The 20166-nt window shown below is 40.7% G+C and overlaps 1 protein-coding gene across 5 annotated transcripts in view; it reads left to right on the top strand.

The window, feature by feature from the left end:
* Dip2c (disco interacting protein 2 homolog C) overlaps positions 1-20166 on the top strand; it is a gene marked incomplete in the record, with an annotated part of 458386 nt that overhangs the window by 32123 nt on the left and 406097 nt on the right. For 3 of the 5 annotated variants that reach the window (XM_029567487.1, XM_029567486.1, XM_029567485.1), the window contains 1 exon segment: positions 2619-2679. In XM_029567487.1, the coding sequence (XP_029423347.1) occupies positions 2635-2679 (45 nt within the window). 5 annotated transcript variants of the gene reach the window in all.

Raw genomic sequence — 20166 nt, 5'->3', positions numbered from 1 at the left:
CCCTATGGAAAGCAGTGTGGAGAACTCTTAAAAAACTACAAATGAACCTACCATTTGACCCAGTTATACCACTCCTTGGCATATACCCAGAGAACTCATCCTATTGCAGAGACACTTGTACATCCATGTTTGTTGCTGCTCTATTCACACTAGCTAAGAGATGGAAGCAACCTGAGTGTCCCTCAATTGATGAGTGGATAATGAAAATGGTTCATATATACAATGGAGTTTTACTCAGTAGTAAAGAGAGATGAAATTTGCAAATCTGCAGGTAAATGGCTGGAACTAGAAACTGTTATACTAAGTGAAGTAACACAGACTCAGAAAAAAAAAAACCCCACATATGTTCTCCCTCATATGTGGATCCTAGCACCAAATCCTTGTAAGTGAGTATGTATCCAGACATAACTACAGGAGCCAGGATAATGAAAAGGAATCAGGGCAGTAAAGGAAAAGAAAGAATCTGAAGGAGAACAGTAGGAAACAGGTGTTAATAAGGGAGATATGTATAAAAATGGGGTTATTTTAAGGGGGGGGGGAAGGAGGGTTATACAAGGAACCTTGGGGATAAAGTGAAAGAAAGAACTCAAGAGAGGTGGGACCATAGAAGAAGGGTGTTATTAAGGGAGAAATGGGAAAAATGGGGGCACTTTAAATGGGGAAATCATGGTGGAAGGGTTAGACAATGTGAGAGATAAATAATGCCTAGCTAGTTTTTAAAAAAACAGAGGGAACCATATTAGTCTAACAACCTACTGACAAATTATACTTATAACTAGCTCAAGGAATGTAGTATATGTCTAGACAAGGTTTATCTGAGAACCTTTGGTCTTTGCCCAAGCTTTATCTACATAACACATGGTAATTAAAAGTACCACCAGACTAGTGGAATTAACCTTCTTGGATGTTTAACAGCCATACTTTGAGGCCTATACTGATTTGGTCAGAGGGACTTAAAGGTCAGTTTTTGCTCCTTGCCCTCCAAGGTCGTCCAAGTTCCAAGGGACTATGGAGCATCTCTCAAAATGTCTTGTAACTGTGGTGAGTCATCTGTCCTCTTGATCAAGGAGGCCATGGAGACCCCAGAATATGGACTTCAACCAGTGTTCAGTCTATAAAGAGGAGGGTCAACACAGAGGAAACATTTCCTCCATGCTTCCAAGTGAAGCCATCCATGGTTGAGCAGGACCTTTGACTTACCTCACATAGATGGAACTGGTGAAAGAAAGGAGCCAGGGGCTCCTCCCAAGCCCATGTGACCTCTGAGGAACAGATCCTCAAACAACCTTAAGAGTAAAAATAAATTGGTTTATCTGGGCCAACTGCCTGGTCTTAAACACCCAAAAGGAAAGTATAACCAAGATTAAAGGGATCATTACAATTCTTTAAGAGTCCATGTGTATAGCTAAAGGTTGCATAACAAGAAACAATGCCAGACAGGAGATACTTCTTTTGAGTTGTTAGCCAGGGTGGCCCAGGACACTCCTAGACAACCCAGCATAGAACTGGGAAAATGAACAGCAGACCCCAATCTTATCTGAAGGAATATTGGCAACTGTTTGCTGCTAGATGAGGAAGAGCTGATCTTCCTAAAACAAGGGACTCTAGATAGGCTGAGTAGACTCAGTGGATGGACACACACTGGGGAGCAGCTGGGGGCACTGACAACACAGTGGATAGTAACAGGGATGACAGAGTATATGGGCTCCAGTTGGGGGGGGTATGGGAGGGTGCCAGTGGGGATGTGTGTATATAGATGAATAAGATTGTTTGGGATGTTCTGTATGAAATACACAAAAAATAAATCAGTAAAAAATGAGGTATATTTGAGGAAGAAGCACAAAAATTTTCTTCATGTTAATTAGTAGATGTGAAAAACATTATCACTGAAATCTACCTGATGACTTTGCATCAATGCTCAGGTGCCAAGGATCTCAGAAAGTAACCAACTTACTGTGACTAGTCATAATCCAATATATAGAGACTGGAGACACATGTACAAACATCTAAGTGTTAGTTGCATTAAAAATGAATTTTTCTGTATGAAACAGTATATTTTAAAATGAAATGGAGATCTTTTTCAAAGATTAAAACCTCATTCAATTTTATGTCTTACAGGGTTTATACTGAGTACAATATTATATAACTGTATTAATTCAACTGTGAACCTAAAAATTTACAGTCAGTTTTGAAATAGATGCATCTTTGCTTTGGAAATTGTTATTGAATATGTCAGTGCTGTTGTAATGAAATGCTTCTTCTAATTATGCGGTTATTAAATAAAAATAAATAATTAAAATAAATAATTTAAAAAAATCTTTCCTAGACTGTAGAAGTCCTTTTGACTATTGTGGTTAGAGCCACTCTGTTCCATATGTTACTTTTCTCACTGTTGTGACCAAGTACTTGACAAGAAGCAACTTAAGGAAGGAAGAATTTATGTTGGCTCATGGTTTAAGGGTGCAGCTCCTTGTGACAGGGAAGATGTGGTGAAAGTGTTTCTACTGAGGCAGTGAGAGCATGAGACTGCCTGCTACATCTGGGTAGATCATGAAACTGACAAAGGGGAATGCTGCTGCTCAGCTGACTGTCTCCTTTTTATCTTCTTGTTCGTCTGAGACCTCAGCCCATAGGATGGTACTGCTGTTAATGGAAATGCTGTCATATACATGCTCAGAGGTATGTCTCCTAGTGATTCTAAACCCAGTCAAGTTGACAATGAAGGTGACCCATCACATTCTGCTGATCTAAGAGATCAGGAGTAGGAATCATAAAATGATACACCTCTGACCTCAGAGTGCAGAAACATGTTCTTTAACCTTTTGCTGTTGGGGCAAGGTGATTGTGTGTCTGAGGATAGTTATGCAAACTAGTGACTGCCATCTCTTGTAGAGTTGTCTAAAAGAATAAATTGCCAATTAAGCAACTAAATGTAAAAACATTAAAGAACTAATATTCCTAATGCTTTATAATTGTTTTCCTCACATCTAATTCAAAGACTTTTTTTTTGAAGATGAAAGTGAAAATCACAGCTGGGTATGGTGGTGCATGCCTGCAATCCTTGCACTAGGGAACCAGAGGCAGAAGGATTATGAATTCAAGGTCAACTTGGGCTGAAAAGTGAGATCCTGCCTTAAAAAAAGTTAAAAACCTTTTCCTGTGTCACAGTGCTCAGTTTGGTTCTCACAGACTCATTTTTTCTGGAGTTACATCTTATTGGGTTACACGTACAACTGACATAAACAGATTTAAGAGCAAACACAGGTAAGTGTTTCATTATTAGCATACAGCTCTGCTGGTGAGAACAGAAGCTTGCAGGACCCCAACCTGTGAGAGCCCAGCTTGCTTTGGCTTCCTGGGGCAGCTTGGATGAACCTCTGCTCATTAGTGAGGCAGCTGCTTAAGCAAGGTGTGTGTCAGCTCTTGTTTTTTGGAAGTTATTTTTTTAAAGCATACATAGAACACACATGGGTACTCCATGCAGTGCTTTTAAGAGTTTGGGGGCATTGCAGGTCTCATGCTTGTCATCTCTCTGGGAGATATAATATGGGTGTACATGTTCAAGGCCAGTATAGGGAAGTACTTAGTTGTCAGAGTATTAGGGAGCCTGAAAGGTTTTTGGAGAATTATTAGATGGTCTGGGCTCAGCATATTTGGTGAGCCAGGAGAGATGGGGAGATAAGCCTTGAGGCTGTCATTAGCCCTGGCCAAAAGATGAGCAAGAAGGGAGCAAGAAGCAGGTGAGCCAGGAAGATTTAATGACCAGGTGGAGGGAGGAAATGGAGGAAGAGAGTACTGAAGTTTTCATTCTGTGGTGGTGACGGAATTTGGCAATCAGGAGGAAGAGTGTATTAGTTACTTTGCTTGTTGCTGTGGTAAAATACCTGACAAAGCAGTTTAGGAAGAATGGTGTTCTAGTTTGCTTTTCTGTTGCTGTGTTAAAACACTGACCAAAACCAACTTAGTGGAGGAAAAGGGTCATTTCAGCTTATATTTCTAGGCCACAGTCCATCATTGAGGGAAGCTAGGGCAGGAACTGAAGTAGAAACCATGGAGGAATGGTGTTCACTGACTTGCTCACTGGCTCATGCTCAGCTAGGTTTCCTATACAGCCCAGCCCACCTGCCCTGGGATGGCATAGTGCATAGTGGGCTGGGCCCCTGTATATCATAATCATTAATCAAGACGGTCTCTTACAGACTTGGCCATAGGCTGGTCTGATCTAGGAAATTCCTCAGTTGAGGTTCCTTTTTTTCCAAGATGATTGTAGATTTTGTTTAGTTGACAATAAAAACTAACCAGGACAGATGAGTTTATTTTGGCTGTTTAAAGTTAAAAGGTAGAGAAGGCATTGCAGCAGGAGCATGAAGCAGCTAGCCATATTGCACCCTCAGTCAGGAAGCAGAGTAGGTGAGTACTGGCGCTTAGCTGGCATCCTCCATTTTTTTAAAAAAATTTTTTATGTATATGAGTATTTTTCATGAATGCATATAAGCGCTTTGCATGTGTACAATGCCTGTGGAGGCCAGAAGAGGGTATCAGATCCCCTGGCATTATAGGTCATTGTTAGCTACCATTTGGGTGCTGGGAACTGAACCTGGGTCCTCTGCAGGAGCAGCCAGTGCTCTTAACCACTGAGCTATTTTTCCAACCCTGGCTTCCTGCTTTTTATTCAGTCCAGAACCCCAGCCTATGGGATGGTTCTACTCACCTTCAGGTCTTCCTTACTCAGTTAAACCTTTCTGGAAACAACCTCATAGACATACTCAGAGATATGTTTCCATGGTGATTCTCTATCTCGTTAAGTTGACAAGACTATTACAGGGAGCAAGTCTGGAAAGATGACAAATATCATATCAGACATGACTTTGCAATGTTAGTGGACACTATTGTGAGTAGTAAGTTTGGGAATATGAACTGATGCTTGGCGAAGAATCTGGACTGGGGAGTCCAAAGCTTAAGTAGCCAAGAGGATGAGGTCTTCACATAGGCAGAGAGTGGCCAAAGGAAAGTTCAGACAGAAATTTGGAAATTTAGGAAGAATTAGACAATGGAGAAAAGGCCCTACTTAGAGTTAAGAGAAGTAGATGGTAAAATTGATGAAAGGCTAGAGAAGAGGGACTTTTCCAGAAAACAATTCCAAGTGTTGTTGAAAGGAAGGACGAGGACTCAGAAAGGAAGAGTTCCTGTGAAGCCTTGGAGGAGGCTGGGCCCTTGAGAATAGTCACATTGTGAGTGTTAGAGTAGAAGGATGATGAGACAGTGTGGGATGCTGGTGTTGATGGTACTTTACTCAGGGTGGAGAGCACAGAAAAAAAATGGCTTAGTGTAGGGGAGAGGACTGGAGGAAGTATGAAGGGGAGAGAAGCCTGAAATGCATGGGAGGGATGGACAATGGAGCCAGGTCACCAAGGATAACATAATGTTTTCCTATCTTCATTTGTAAATTGGCTTTTATTCTGAACACATTTCATGAAGCCCGAAGAAAGTTCTAAACAACCTTCAGATCTGGAGTATGTCTTGTGCGTCTCAGAACACTGTGTACTTTGATTTTGGGTTTATTACTGATGACTAATTCTTAGCTTGCTGTTTGTCTAAGTCTGTGAAAGAGCCTCAACCATTGTTGTAATCCCAGCAGTATCTCTTGGAAGTAAGTGCAACCCTGTTGACCATTCCCAGGCTGTCTGAAAGGAATTTGCTGTAGGGAATACTCTCAAAGTCATTTTGGAGTATATAATTCCACAGTTGTCTAATTGTTTCTCTCTGTGTGTTCTCACTTGTGCACAAACTTAATGCCTCACTTCGTGTGTGTGTGTGTATGTATACATGTGTATGCATGTGCATGTGTGTATGGAGGTCAGAGATTGATATTGAATATCTTCCTCAATCTCTCTCTACCTCATTTTTTGAGATGGTCTTTTTTCTGAACTTGGAGCTCACTGATGTGACAGAACTGGCTGTCCAGCAAACCTGAGGGATCCTTCTTCTCTGCCTCCCCAGGGTTGGGATAAAAGGCATACACTACACACCTGGCTTTTATGGGATGTTGGGGATGGAACTCAGGTTCTTGTGCTTGCATGACTAGCACTCTACCAACTGAGCCATCTTCCCTTTAAAACCTCCCTTCTGAATTATACTTACCATAGTGAGTTGACAAAATATGATGAGAAACAGCATGTCTTATTCTTTCATTGTGCTTGCATTTTCCAAGTTTGTCCTATATGGTGATGCTTCTGCCTTGATGAAGACTATTGAAGGTTTTGCCTTTAGTGCTGTGCATTTGTTTTTTCCTTCCTGTTGGTAATGACAAGTATAAGTTACTTGTCAAAATTATAAAGTTAGTCTCAAACTTGCATACACACAGATGGAAAATAGGAGAGGAGAGAAATGGTCAGGGAGGAAGCTCTGATGACACACAAAATTTCTGAGAGCTTAGGTAAGGTCCCATGCTGCAAGGGTGTGTGTGTGTGTGTGTGTGTGTGTGTGTGTGTGTCCGTGTCCCCGTGTCCACACCTGTGCAGGTGTGGAAGCCAGAGGTCCACTTTGAGGGGTCTTATTCTATCTCCACCCTTTTTTGAGATAGGGTCTCTCTTTGAGTGGGGGTTCCCTGTTTTGACTAGACTGCTGGCCAGTGAGCCCCTAGAATCTGCATGTCTTTGCCCTTCCCCAGTGCTTAAGTTACAGATGTGCACTGCTATAACCAGCTTTTACTGGATTCTGGGGTTCTGAATTCAAATCCTCATGCTTGCACAGCAAATGCTTTACCCACTGAGCCATCTCCTCAGCCCTAGGGCAAGACTTTTTGTAACATAGAAGATGTTCTTATAGGATAAAAATTTCTTGGATTCTTTGCCAAATTAATTAATGGATCTTTATCCTGATTATTATATGAAAGTTGGTTATGAATGTAGTTGAAGAAAAGAAAAGCTTTCGAAGAACTTCAGGGCATAGCTTGTTGTCGCACTAAATTTTCTTCCTTTTTTCCCTTCTTGGGAGGCTCTGCGCATATCCTCCCAAGGCCCCAAGGTTCACAGACTGACATAAGGCATTTTTAGTTTGGGTTTTGCATGGACTTTTATGGTAGGGAGTGAGGGAATGACTTACAAAGAAACCACGCAGTGCCTCCCACAGTCTCCGTTAGCTTTCTCCCGGCCCGGTGGGCGCAAGTCTCACCCCAGGTCCGTAAATGCCCCATCTTATTTCCACACCTGCAGGATGCCCCCACCATTCACCCTGGCGGCCACATACACTTTCTTTTTTTACGTTCCAATCTCACAGCCATGCTAATTCTCTGCACCGGGCTCTGCCCCTCTTCCCAGGGTACTCCTTGTCTTGCCCCTGGCTGGCTACACTTTTTCGAGGAATACGTTATTTTTGGGCTACGCTTGTATTTTTCTGATTCTGGGATTTTTCTCTGAGATGTTACTTTATTTTTGGTTAGGTGTTTTTTAGTACTTGTGTGAATAGCATTTGTCACATTATATTTTGTGATCTGTTAGCTGCAAAAATGTTTAAAATTAGATTCCTAGAAATCTGGTTCTGGGAGCCCTGGGCCACACTGCCTGGGTTATGTTTTGAGTACCTTGCAACAGAATCCCGTCATGGTGGTTATTGTTAGCATTTTTAGTGTTCATAGAACATCTGGTCTGTGCTCCTCTAAGGATGGTATTTGTTGTTGTTTTTAAATAAGTCTAAATTCTAAAGACTTTGTAAACTCTTTACAGCTCTCTTAAACATAAGGTTCAGCATGCTGAGAACCTGGTCTCCTTGTGTCCTTGAGCAGATGCACTTTGAAAGTTACCCAACTTTCTCTTTTCTCTGGTTTGATAGTCTCTGTCTCTTTCATTTCCCATCACTGCAGCTTTATGAAATGAGGAACAAAGCGGTCACATGTTCTTTGTACACAAAGCCCTGAACTAGACTGAGGGATCTATTTCCCTCATTACTTCTTTTAGCGTCAGTCCTATGAGGTAACTCAGGACATTTTGTTTTATACATTTCCATAAAGAATCTTTTTCTTCTTTTTGGTTCATTCTGCTGTGGTAATATCTCCTGAGGCTGTTTCTTTGCCTTCAGTTTTGACAACTATGATTTAGTTTCTGAGATGATGAAAGGGTAGTGAAAAGGGCATGGAAAGAAAAAGCAAGAAGGGAAGGAATTATCTCATGATTTTAGCCAGAAGGAAATCACTCAGACAGAAAAAACGTTAGAAGTGGGTCAGATCCCAGGAAGTTGGATTGAATAAGTGGCACCATGTTACACAGCCCTATTTTACATTATTGTTGTTACCCTGGCAACCGAAAGAATGGGTATACTCATTCAGAGGTCAAATATATGACTTTGCTGACTCTGACTATAATTAGCAGAATTTGTTCAGTTCAATTTTGAGAACACTAGTGGATAAGAGGTTTTCATACATGTGTACTTCTGTATGTTCCACACTTTTCAATATGAATGTGTCATATGAGTATGTGCATTTGTGATCTTATTATTTGAGATAGAGAAATGTATAGTAAAGTAGGCTCATTAATTTCCAGAAGATACACTTGGGAGATACGAAATTTTTTTCTGATTCTTCTGTGTGCCTGTGTGTGTGTGTGTGTGTGTGTGTGTGTGTGTGTGTGTATGCAGGGGTAGAAGGTTGATAGTGATCATTTCCTTGATTATTCCTCTGCTTTATTCTTTGATGCAGGGTCTCTCAGTCAAACCCAGAGCTCACCATAACAGCTAGTCTTGCTAGCCAGCTTGCTTTGGGAATCCCCTGTCTCTACCTTCTGAGGCTAGCTTTGCAGGTAGGCCATCATGCCCACATAGCATTTACATGGGTTCTGCATATCCAAACTCCAGTCCTCTTCCTTGCATGGCAAGCCTTTAACTGCTGTGCCATCTCCCCAGCCTTTTTTCTTTCTTTTTCTTCATTTCATGTATATGTATGTATGTGTGTGTGCTATGAGTACATGTGTGTATGTGAATTTATACCATAATAGAATAGAGGGGCTGGAGAGATGACTCAGCAGTTAAGGGCACTGGCTGCTCTTGCAGAAGAACTGTGTTTGATTCCCAGAACCCACATGGTAGCTAACAGTCATCTGTAACTCCAGTTCCAGGGGATCCAACATCCTCTTCTGACCTCCGTGGGTGTTGCACTTCATGGGTACACTTACACACATGCAGGCAATATACTCATATATATAAAATAAAAATAAAATACTAAAAATATAGAATTGAATGAATGATTGGCATCCTGTGAAGAATATGACTGTGTATGTGTATGCATGCCTGTATTTGTGTAGGTATGTATGAATGTTTGCATATATTATGCTTATGCATGTATATATGTGCATATATGTGAATTTTATGTGCATGTGTTTATAAGTGACTTTGTGTGGCTGTATATATGTATACATGTGTTTAGGTATAAATGTGTGTCTGTATGTATATATGTATGTGTGCGATGTACATTTATGAATGAATATATGTATGTAAGATGTGAGTGTGTATTTGTGTTTGTGTGTTGGACATGTGTATGTAGGTGTATGTGTGGTTTTATTTGTATCTGTGCACATTTATGTGCATAATACGTGAATGTGCAGATTATGTATGCAGAGGTAAGAAGCGTAGGATCTCCTGGAGCTGGAGTTACAGAAGGTAACTCTTAACTGCTTTTAACTGCTGAGCCATCTCTCCAGCCTCCTGCATGCACATTTTAATGTATTGCATACATGTATATATTTATGTATATTTGTGAATATTTGATTTCCTGGGAGGAGTATATTCTTGACTAGTCTGTGTGACTCTCTATAGCTGCTTTCTCAGGAAGGGATTAAAACTGTAAATGTTCTAGCCATTGCTTAACCATTTCTGAATTCATATGAAATGCATGTATACCTCTATTTTTTTTTTTTTTTTTTTTTTTTTTGCAGGAGGGTCCCCCTTTAGTCCCAGCTGTCCTGGAACTCACTACGTAGCCCAGGCTGGTCTTAAACTCAAAGAGACCCGCCTGCCTCTGCCTCCCAAGTGCTGGGACTACAGGCGTGTGCTACCACACCTGGCTTTCTAATATATTTTTAAAAGGTGCAAAGATGTTAACAAATTATAAAATAATATTGTTGCTATCTTGTTAAAAGCTTTGTGAATGACTTCCTAGACACAGAAGTGTACAAAATTATGGGGTGAGTGGTGATGTTTGCCAGGAGGTCTGGCTAATAATTAGTATTTATATTTACAAGCATCTGGGTGGAACTTTGGAGAAGGGTCGCTGACACCCTGCTTGTTCAATAGTACCAGCATCTCTGTTCTTTCTTTGTCTTCATATTGGCTGTATCCAGAGCTGGGACAGCTGCTCTCTTATGCATTTTCTTTCTATAAAACCATGTAGCATTGAAGTCACGTAATGGGAGACCCAGCTGTTTTTCCACATGGCTCATATGCACATCTTCCCTCTTCTTTCTTTTTTTAAATAGACAGTAGTCATTAGTAGAACTGATTGCTGTTTTCTCCACAGGTTTTTTTACTTTATTAGAGCTAGGGACCTGAGAGATGGCTCAGTGGAAAAGCACTTGGCATGCAAGCATGAGGCCTGGAATTTGGATCCCCAGCACCCATATCACAAAAGGCTGGGCAAAAGTGGTGGCTGCCTGTACCCCTAGCACTTGAGAAGCAGAGACAGGATCCCTGGAGCAAGCTGGCTGGTAGACTAGCTGGAATCAGTGAGCTTTGAGTTCAGCAGGAGACACTGCTTCAATAAATAAAGTAGACAGTGATTGAGGAAGATACTTGGGGTCAGCCTCTGCCCCCCCCCCACGCAAAAACCAAAACAACAAAAAAGTTCCATGCTGTTAATGATGAATCCTCTTTGTACCTTGTAAGTGAGGCTGGCATTATGATCTACCTCCAGTTTTGCATTGGTAGCTATCAGTTTTGGAATCTACTTTGTTCTGATTGCCTGCCACCCCCACCCCCCGCAAAACAAAAACAAAAACAAACTGTTGGCCTTACTCTCATTCCTTCAATAGGTAGAGGCCAGGAAATGTGTGTGAAAGAGAGCCTATACTGATAATTGGTTTCCTGGATCTCACTGGGGACCTTAGTCTTTCTCACCAGACACTGAAAAAGAGAAGAATCTATAGGAAAAATACACAGAAAATTATTTGCAGATAATTGATAAAAATAGATGATGCTGTTGAAAAGCACATTTATATAGAACATATTAAAGTATAATAGCCCAGAAAAGAGATCTTATGAAAGTGTTATTGTATATATACTTATACACTCTGATACAGGAGAACCTAGCATAACATAGTGTTATATAATACCAATCAGAACGAACAGCATGGTATTCTAGAGTATACTACAATAATGGCATGTAGAATACAATGCATAGCTCTTAGTATTGTATAGACATAATAATTTTGTATAGATGTTCCTTGGGTTATGACCTGATAAACCTATCATAAGTGGAAAATGCATTGAGTATACCTAATCAATCGGCTTTCGTTAATAGCTTGGTAATGTGGTGCAGTGTAGTGGTGATTGTCTACCCTGTTCATTGTGAACTGGGAGCAGCTCTTGGCCACTGCCTGATATCATGAGAAAGTTTACATGGAATCTCACTTGGGGAAAGCTCAAAATCCATAATTCAAAGTATGGTTTCTAATGAATTGTTTTTGTTACTATTTTGATAAAAATAGGTAAGGCCATTTGAAAAGCCAAGAAATTGTAAGTTGACTTGCTTTAGGTGGGGGATCTGTGGTGTAGGATAGCATAGTGTCAGTAGAGTGGGGATTCTAGTATTAGACCGTGTATTATAGTATCACTGCCCTTTGATCTTTCTTTGATTTACTGTGAGAATCAGGACAGAGAGGCATAAGAGGGCAAGGAAGCTGGCTTTTTCTGCTTTTAAAGCCATTACTTATTGAGGATCATTTGGTGAGCCCTATTTCTTTGGTAATATTCTCTGTAGTAGTTTATGCATTCTTTATAGAATTCAGTACGATCTTTTATGTAAACAGTTGCACATGCCTGGCACCTGTTACATCTTCAATGGATTAGAACTATGGTCAATATTCTGATTACTTCTCTGCACTGCCTTCCCTTTATGGGAGAAAAGGCACATGATTAGTGTCATGCATTGTGTAAAATCAGAGCGTTTTCATTATTTGAGGCTTAATTTTAACAAAATTGTCTTTAGAAAGCATGGGCCTCTGGATCTTCTATACTGGAAATGACTCCACTTGCCTAGTGTGCTGTCGGGGAAGTACTGCTAATTTTCTTTTACTCCCTTCTTTCATGTGGTGATTGTTTCAGACATACCCAAGTTCACTGTCAGGAATGCACTGAATAGCTCAAGATCTGGTCAGCAGCTGTAGAGGATGAAAGCCTTGTTGGGAGATATCATGGATAGTAGTGATAAAGCTGCTGAGAATGACAGATTCTCCCAGAATTCTCTGGCTCCTCTCACCGCCTTTGCTGAGCACACTTGGAGGCTCATCTCCTAATTGGACTTGGTTGCAGCCTCCTCAGGGGTAGAGTGAATGTCAGGCGATTTGGAAAAGGTGCTTGTGGTGTTGACTTTGTCCTGCCTCCCTTTCCAGGAGCATCCACTTCTGAAGTGATCGTTTGTCGGGCATCTGTTAATCTGAGTGTGACTAGCGAAGGACATCCCCTCAGATAAGACAGTCCAGGACACTTTTCTGAGCATTTTGGCTCTATCTTCTCAAGAGCTTTGGTTTTCTCAAGCTCAAGAACTAAATTCAAAGAATGATTCAGTGTTCTTTTTGGCCTGTCCACCTTACTGTGAGCAATTAGGAGTCCTTGGTGGTTAGGAGGCCACAGCACACTTTGTGGGTCCTCTGTTCCTCAGCCTGGTAGAAGGCCTTTTTCTTAGCTAAAGAAATATATTCTTGACTCTCAGAGAGATTGCTCAGTGGTTAAGAACACTTCTTCTCTTGTAGAAGACCTGAGTTTGTTCCCAGCACCTATGTTTGGTGACTCACAACTGCCTGTAACAGTAGCTCCAGGGGATCCAACAATACCTCCTGGTCTCCTCAGGCACTTGGATTGAATGTGTGTGCATGGCATGCACACATACACATACAAATACACATGATAAAAATTAAAAAGTAAATTAAAAAATACATTCTCAACATTTCTGAACCAGGGCATTTTAATGAAAGATTTAGGATGCTTGAATTACTTTGTGGTAAATGATTAAACTAGCAAGCTCAAGAATCAGATTTGTGATGTGGTTAGTGTGAAATATTGACTGTAAGTAGCTAAAAAAATAAGGTCAGCCTTTTGTCACTTATGCCAAAGGACCAAGGAATTCATGTAACTGTACCTGCTAAAGTCCTGCTTGATCCAGAAATGCTTACCTCCTTCATGAAGTTCTCTGATGGAGACATTTTAGACAACAGAATGCCTTTGGTATTTGTTTATTTGTGTTTATTTTTTTTTAATTTGGAATCTTTAGAAAAGTGAGGAGGGGGTCAATGACCTATTTTAATGATTTTTTTTTTCAGCATTGCTTTAGAAAAAACATGATTACATTGAAAAACTTTGCATAGTTTGGATAATTTGGAAGGGGATGAATGCCAAACTCACATTACAAGTGAGAAATTTCACAGTACTGTTGAAGCTTTGTCATGCAATTTTGTCAGTAAAGACTACTCAAAAATTATAATAGACATATAGAATTGGAGATTTATAGCCTAAAATATAATTACATATTTTTAGTTTGGGTGTTATATCAATTTAGTTATTAAAGTACTTTTAAAAACTGAAAGACTAATCAACTGATTGCAGAATAGGTCAAGGACATCACACAATGGGAATACCAAAGGCTTTTCTACCTGTAAAAAGATGTTCATCTTCACTCGTATTAAACAACAACAACAAAAAAATCACATTAAAAAAAAGTGACTGTGATTTTTATTTCCAGAAGTTCAATTTGATGTTTGTTTATTTTTGGTCTTTTTGAGGTAGGATCTCGATGTAGCCCCAGTTGACCTGGTGCTCATCGTGTAGACCAGGCTGGTCCCCGCCTCCTGAGTGCTGGGACTAAAGGTGTGCACCACCACACCCAGCTCTGTTTTTGAGACAAGGTCTCTTGTAGCCTGCAACTTGCTATGCAACAGAAGATGACATTGAACTCCTAATACTTCTGTATCTCCTGAGTTCTGGAATTCCAGGCATGTACCACCATGCCTTGCTTGTTTTAGGTTTTAAAAGTTACACTTTTAATTGTCATTACATTAATTTTCTGATTGTCATTAGATATTGGTGCACAATTTGAACTCCTGGCAGACGGGCACTATGGCTCTTCTGTTGTGTCTTGGGTGCTGCCCAGGGCACCTCTAGGTTCTTAGGGTATGCTCAGTGATGTGGTCTACAGCACTCTGCATGCCTTTCCCTACATCCTTCTTCAGCTGTCTCTGTGGAGTCCCCTGGGAGGTGGATGGAATCAGGAGAGGGTGTGGTATGACTGCTTGGGATTTCTGAGAAGCTTTTTATTTTAATAGAGAGTGCGACATCTCATTTGTTTGTGTTTCCTCCCACAAGTTAAATAATTGTTTAATGAAGTTTGTCTTCTTACCTGGATTGGGATGATACTTGTTTATTTTAAATGTTACCTTTGCTTTTAGACCTAGAATTGTTAGTTAGCTAGTGAGTTAGGGGAACCCATGCACAAGTCTCAGTTGTCTTGGTAATAGAAATTTCTTGAAGCATTTCCATTAAAAAATTGCATGTAGCACAAATGATGCATTTGAGAGGATCAGTCTTCCTCAGTGTTGATAGGACCAATATGCTGCAGCATAGAAGTTTAATAACTCTTTAAAAGGATTATTTTTATGAATATTTATTATTTTTATTTTATGTGTAAGAGGGCATTGCGTGAATGTAAGTACACCTATGTCATGCATTACTCTCAGGAACTAGAGTTACAGACTGTTGTTAGCCACTGTGTGGGTGCTGGGGATTGAACTCACATCTTCTGCAAGAGCAACCAGTGCTCTTAACTGCTGAGACATCTCTCCAGCTCCCTTTAAAACAATTTTTAAGTTGCCAAGTACATTGTAGTTTTTTTTTCAACCATTAGGGTTTTTTAGGATAATTGCCATTAGAATGTTGGTGGTTTCCCAAGTTTACTCCCATCAGTGTATTTTCTGGCAGGCTCCTGTTTATGGTTGATGGATAGCAGCCCAGTCACATGCTCTGATACATTATGCGTGTCTCCACAAGCAACCACCAGAGAGTATGAAACCCCTTCCTACCAGACATTTCTGCTTCTGAGCCCTCTGCCAGGGTGTCATCTTTGCTGATGTCCCTGTCTGAAAATGCACTCCAGTTCCAGCCAGCTCTGGGAAATGGACTTGTAGAGTAGTTGAGGTTGGGTTGCCTGGATTGCATGGAGCAGCATTCAGAGCCACATCCACATGAACGGAGTTTCAAATGGTCAGGGCCTTTCCCTATTTTGTTAAATTAATGATACCCTGGGAAGGCTAGACTTAGGGCTGCACAATGCGAATGAATGTTTGGAGATGTGCACAGAAAGGCAGCACTTGTCTGCTTCCTGTGCAGACAGCCTTTGGCTTTCTCTGAACATTATTTCTGTATCCTGGCCTCCCAACCTGATCTGTCAGTTAACAGATCTAGAGAATTGCCAATACAGTCCTAGTCACACTGGGAAACTGGAGAAATTGCAGTGATATCTTAAATGGTGCTTAAAAAATATTAATTCAGTGTGTCCATAAAACATTGTGGGTCACATGAATGGCTTAGGAGCCGTGTGACTGGCATATCAGATCCTAAGAACAATTTTTTTTGGGGGGGGTCAGGATTTTGGTCCATAGGCATTCAAGATGTTTTCTAATCATAAATGAGATTTTAAGTATGAGACATCACAAGTCTAGAAATATTCTGCATCAAACAGAGGCACCAAAGTGAAATGTCCAACTCACCAATGGACATCCTAAAGAAGTGGAATTAGAGCATCATGGCAATGAATTTTGGGTATTCAACTCATTCTAAGCAGGAGGGCAGGATTAATAATTTGGATTAGAAGAAAAAATATTGCATGACTACCAAATATGAATGCCAGATTGACTGTGAGTGCAGCTGAAAAAAACCCTGCCTTAGGATTTTTATTGGTCCATATATCCATTTCAAGTTGATTTACAGTTGTGTGGTGATGGAAATCAAAGCACCTGTGTAGTGGGCCGCAGTAGGAAAACAGCTGGTTCTCTCTTCTAGCATGGATAAGCTCCTGAGAAAGTAAGGAAATGAGCAAAAAAGCATCATTTGCCCTGGTACCTCTTCTTATGAAAAAAAGAATAAACCAAAACAAAAGTGTGCTTTTGCATTTGGTTAAGGGTAGAAAATATCTAGAAAGATGCAGGTTTTGTGTGCGTGGCGGGGGCGCAGTGGAATGACTGTGCAGGACCTCAGGTGTCTTCCCCTATTGCTCTCTGCCTTATTGCCTTGTGCTCAGTGAACTGGAAGCTTGCCAGTTTGACTGTGCTGGCTGGCTCGGGATCTCTTGGAATCGTTGTGCCACAATACTGGGGTTATAGGCACATAGAGCCATGTGCTGGCTTTTTTAAAATGTGGGTGCTGGAGATTTGAACTCAGGTCCTCATGCTTGCAAAGCATTCTTACCTACTGAGCCATCTCCCCAGTCCCTAGGTATTTTTAAGGGTTAGATGAGAGAAGATCAGCAGAAGTTGAGTGGAAAAGCTATTTAGGTGCTGCCTTCGTACTATTTTATTTTCCAAAGCAAGTGATTATCAAATTAAGCTTGAGTAGTCTATTCAGTTCAGCTGCTCTGCATCCTCAGCAAGCAGCACTCTGCTACTCTGGCTCAGCCTTAGGGGAATAATGGAGGAGAGTTGGGAAGGTCTTTGTCAGACCTGAGGGTGACACACTTCATGTTCTGTTGATTGGGACTTTATCTTCAGTCTCAGAGGGTTTGGAAGTGTGGTCAGGCAGCTTGTCAAAGACATGTTGGCTAGAAACCAGCAGCTGTCTCTGTCATAGGGGAATGTAGTGTACCTATTTATTGAAACAGATTTTGCTTAATCTTTTTAAACATGATCATTGTTTTGAGACAAGGTCCCACTGTATACCCTAGGCTGGTCTGAATTTAACTATGTAACCCCAGGCTGGACTTGTCAAGTTACAATCCTCCTGCCTCAGTTTCCTGAATGTTGGAATTCCTTGTTCATTCTGTTTGCCCAGCTGGCTATTCAAAGGGAGGCATAGCCGTAGCTTGGAATTTATGTTGATTGCATATTTCACCAGTAGGTTATTTTTTCTATGTAGCTTTCTCCTGTTTCTCTTTGCATGTAAACTTTTGTGATGTTGTTGCTGACAATCATGAAAGATTACCTGAGAGCAGGGACAGCTGCCTCTCTTGACTGGCTGGTTACCTACTTTGTCTGCTTTAGTAGGCTGTCTCAAGGTCAACCCCCAGAGCAGGATAAGGAAAAGTTTGAGGATGTGAATTCTTTTAGGTAAATGCTCAAAGTAAACATTAAAATCCTTTCAGAGGTCTAAAGAGATGACTTAGTTAAGAGCACTTACTGGCCTTGAAGATCTGACTTTGGTTCCTAGCACCTATATCTGGCAGCTTACAACTGCCTGTAACTCTAGCTCCAAGGGGATCTGATAGATTCTATAGGTGCCCACACAGACGTGGGAATACCCCTCCACGCACACATAATTAAAAATGATAAAAATAAATCTTTAAAAATAAATTATTTTTGAAAAAATGCTTTCAGAGGTATGTAGGCTTATAAAATATGGACATTTTAGTTTTTAGAAATTTATTTTATTGAAAGGCATTTAAACAAAAGTTAAACTTGGAATGTATTTGTTTGCTTTTGTTTTTAAAACAAGTTCTCGCTCAGATTGTCCTGAAATTTGCTATTATGCCAGACTGACACTGATCTGAAGACAGTCATACTGCCTCAACTTCCCAAGTGCTAGAATTACAGCTGTGAGCTACCACACCTGGCTCTGAAATGTTTTTTGTATAATATCTTCCATGTGGACACTGTCATAAAGTTGTGATTTTTGCACATCTGTTGTTCTGTGCTTTCTTCTCTTTATGCTTTTTTTTTGGTCTTTTTGAGACAGAGTCTCCTTGTAGCCCCAGCTGGCCTGGAACTCACTATGTAGACCAGGCTGGCCTTGAACTCACAGAGATCTGCCTGCCTCTGCCTCCCGAGTGCTGGGATTAAAGGCACGCACCACCACACCTGGCTGGCCTCAGCCATCTTAAGGGGGCTTTTGCATTATATTACAGTCTTTCATGAGTGGTAGCAAAGGCAAAACAGTTGAGCTAGAATGGAGCTTGGTCCTGTCTGCAGGCCAGCAGGGCCTGAGGACATCTAGATTCCATGTGTGAGCTGGCCAGGATTCTAGTTGCAAATCACAGAAAACAACTCAAACTAAATTATACAAAGAAATTAGTCTGAAGTTTCAGGGTTAGTTCCAAGCATCAAGTGGCAGAGGTGTCCAGCTCAGAGGCCAGGAGGCCTTGCAGTTACTCTGTCTCTCTTTGTAGCCTTGGGTATTAGGTATTGTGACTTCTGCCTCTAAAGACTGGCTTTCTGAGGTGTCTAGCTGTGACCCAGGTGGAAGGTGCTACCTACTCTCTCTTGGCTCTTAGCCCAGGTTTTCAGGGAAAGGACTATACTGAGCAGTAGAACTAAAGGGAAGCCTCTGAGTGACCGGCTGTGACACTAGGGAGTGGAAGAGCACATTGCAGAAGTGGCTGCTGGGGCCCTTATTTCTCTCATGGGATGATAACAATAGCACCTATATACAAAGACACCAGCCATGCCAATGTTTCTCTTCTGTTGGTTATAACCTACAGCTGTTATGGAGTTGATGCGATTCACAGACTGAATGAACATTGTAGTCACCTGACCCTGAAATCGCATCATGATGATTTCACTACACGCCAACAATGGGGACTGCATCCTTGAGGTGACTGCCACCACCTGAGAGATAGGAAAGGATATGCTGGAACACTCCAGTGTGTGGCTGTTGTAGAGAGCGCCTCTCTCCTGGGGATAGGGGTCATCATTCTCAACAACAGCACTCTGGGTAGGATATGGGGGGTGCCAGGCTATGTTCCCTCCTGGAAACTTGTTGCTAGTACCTTCCAGATGCAAACAGGAAGATGCAAAATTATTCCTCTTCCACAGGCAGTGTAAGTCTCATTAGATAGCTTAAGTGCACATGGACTTTGGACAACAAATACCGTCTAAATTTCCTTTTCTGTTTAGTGTGTTCATAGGCGCTACAAAGCAGTGGAACAAAAATGTGAGCAATGAGTGAACCCTGAGCTCGTTGGATGCAAGGAAGGGTATCACTTCCCCTACCTCAAGTAAAAGATTTCATGATGTTCCACCAGAAAGAATGCACCCTTTTCTTAAAATATGTAGAGGAGGATTGATAAGTCATTTGGGATTTTAGGTTTAACTAGAAATGTTTTCTTTTGCAGCATTCTGAGCATGGCATTTGAATTAATTATTCATTGAGAACTTGAGTAGCACATGCGTACAGTGTTATGACTTCTGATTTCCTTTTAATCCATAGCATTTTCTATAATATGACAAACTCTCAATCTTAGAATTCTTGTATAATGGAAGAAAAGGAAAATTAGTTCTCTGTTGTTTTGCTTTAAGGTAATTATATCATTTTACACTTGTTTATTTTTTCCAATATGAAAAGCTGAAAAATTAATAAAAATAAAGCTAACACTCTGAAGTGCATGTATTGTAAATAAAAAAGTATTAAATTACCATACAATATTGTCTGTATTGGCTATTTATTTCCTTCATCCTTACTTTAACGAGTCATGCTGTCCCTTATTTCTGTGTGTGCTTGTGGAAAAATGAAATACCATTCTTCAGAATCATTAGTAGTTGAACCTAAAGAACAGGGCATAGTTCCAGCAGTGGAAATGCTCAGCCAAATCGGACTATGCAAAGTTTGGAGGTTAAAAAAAATTGATTTCCACCTTCTTCCTTTTGTGCATGTCACTCAAACTGCTTTGAGAATCATAGACTTAATTACCCTCATCTTGAATTTAAGTATAATTTGCTTAACGAAAGCTACAATCCTGTAAAATTCTGTTGGCATATTTTGTTTTGTTTT

Source organism: Nannospalax galili, unplaced genomic scaffold, assembly GCF_000622305.1.
Source record: "Nannospalax galili isolate Female #2095 unplaced genomic scaffold, S.galili_v1.0 scaffold399, whole genome shotgun sequence".
NCBI classification, from domain to species: domain Eukaryota; kingdom Metazoa; phylum Chordata; class Mammalia; order Rodentia; family Spalacidae; genus Nannospalax; species Nannospalax galili.
The sequence above is the reverse complement of the archived record's forward strand: the minus strand, read 5'-3'. Positions and strand labels throughout refer to the sequence as shown.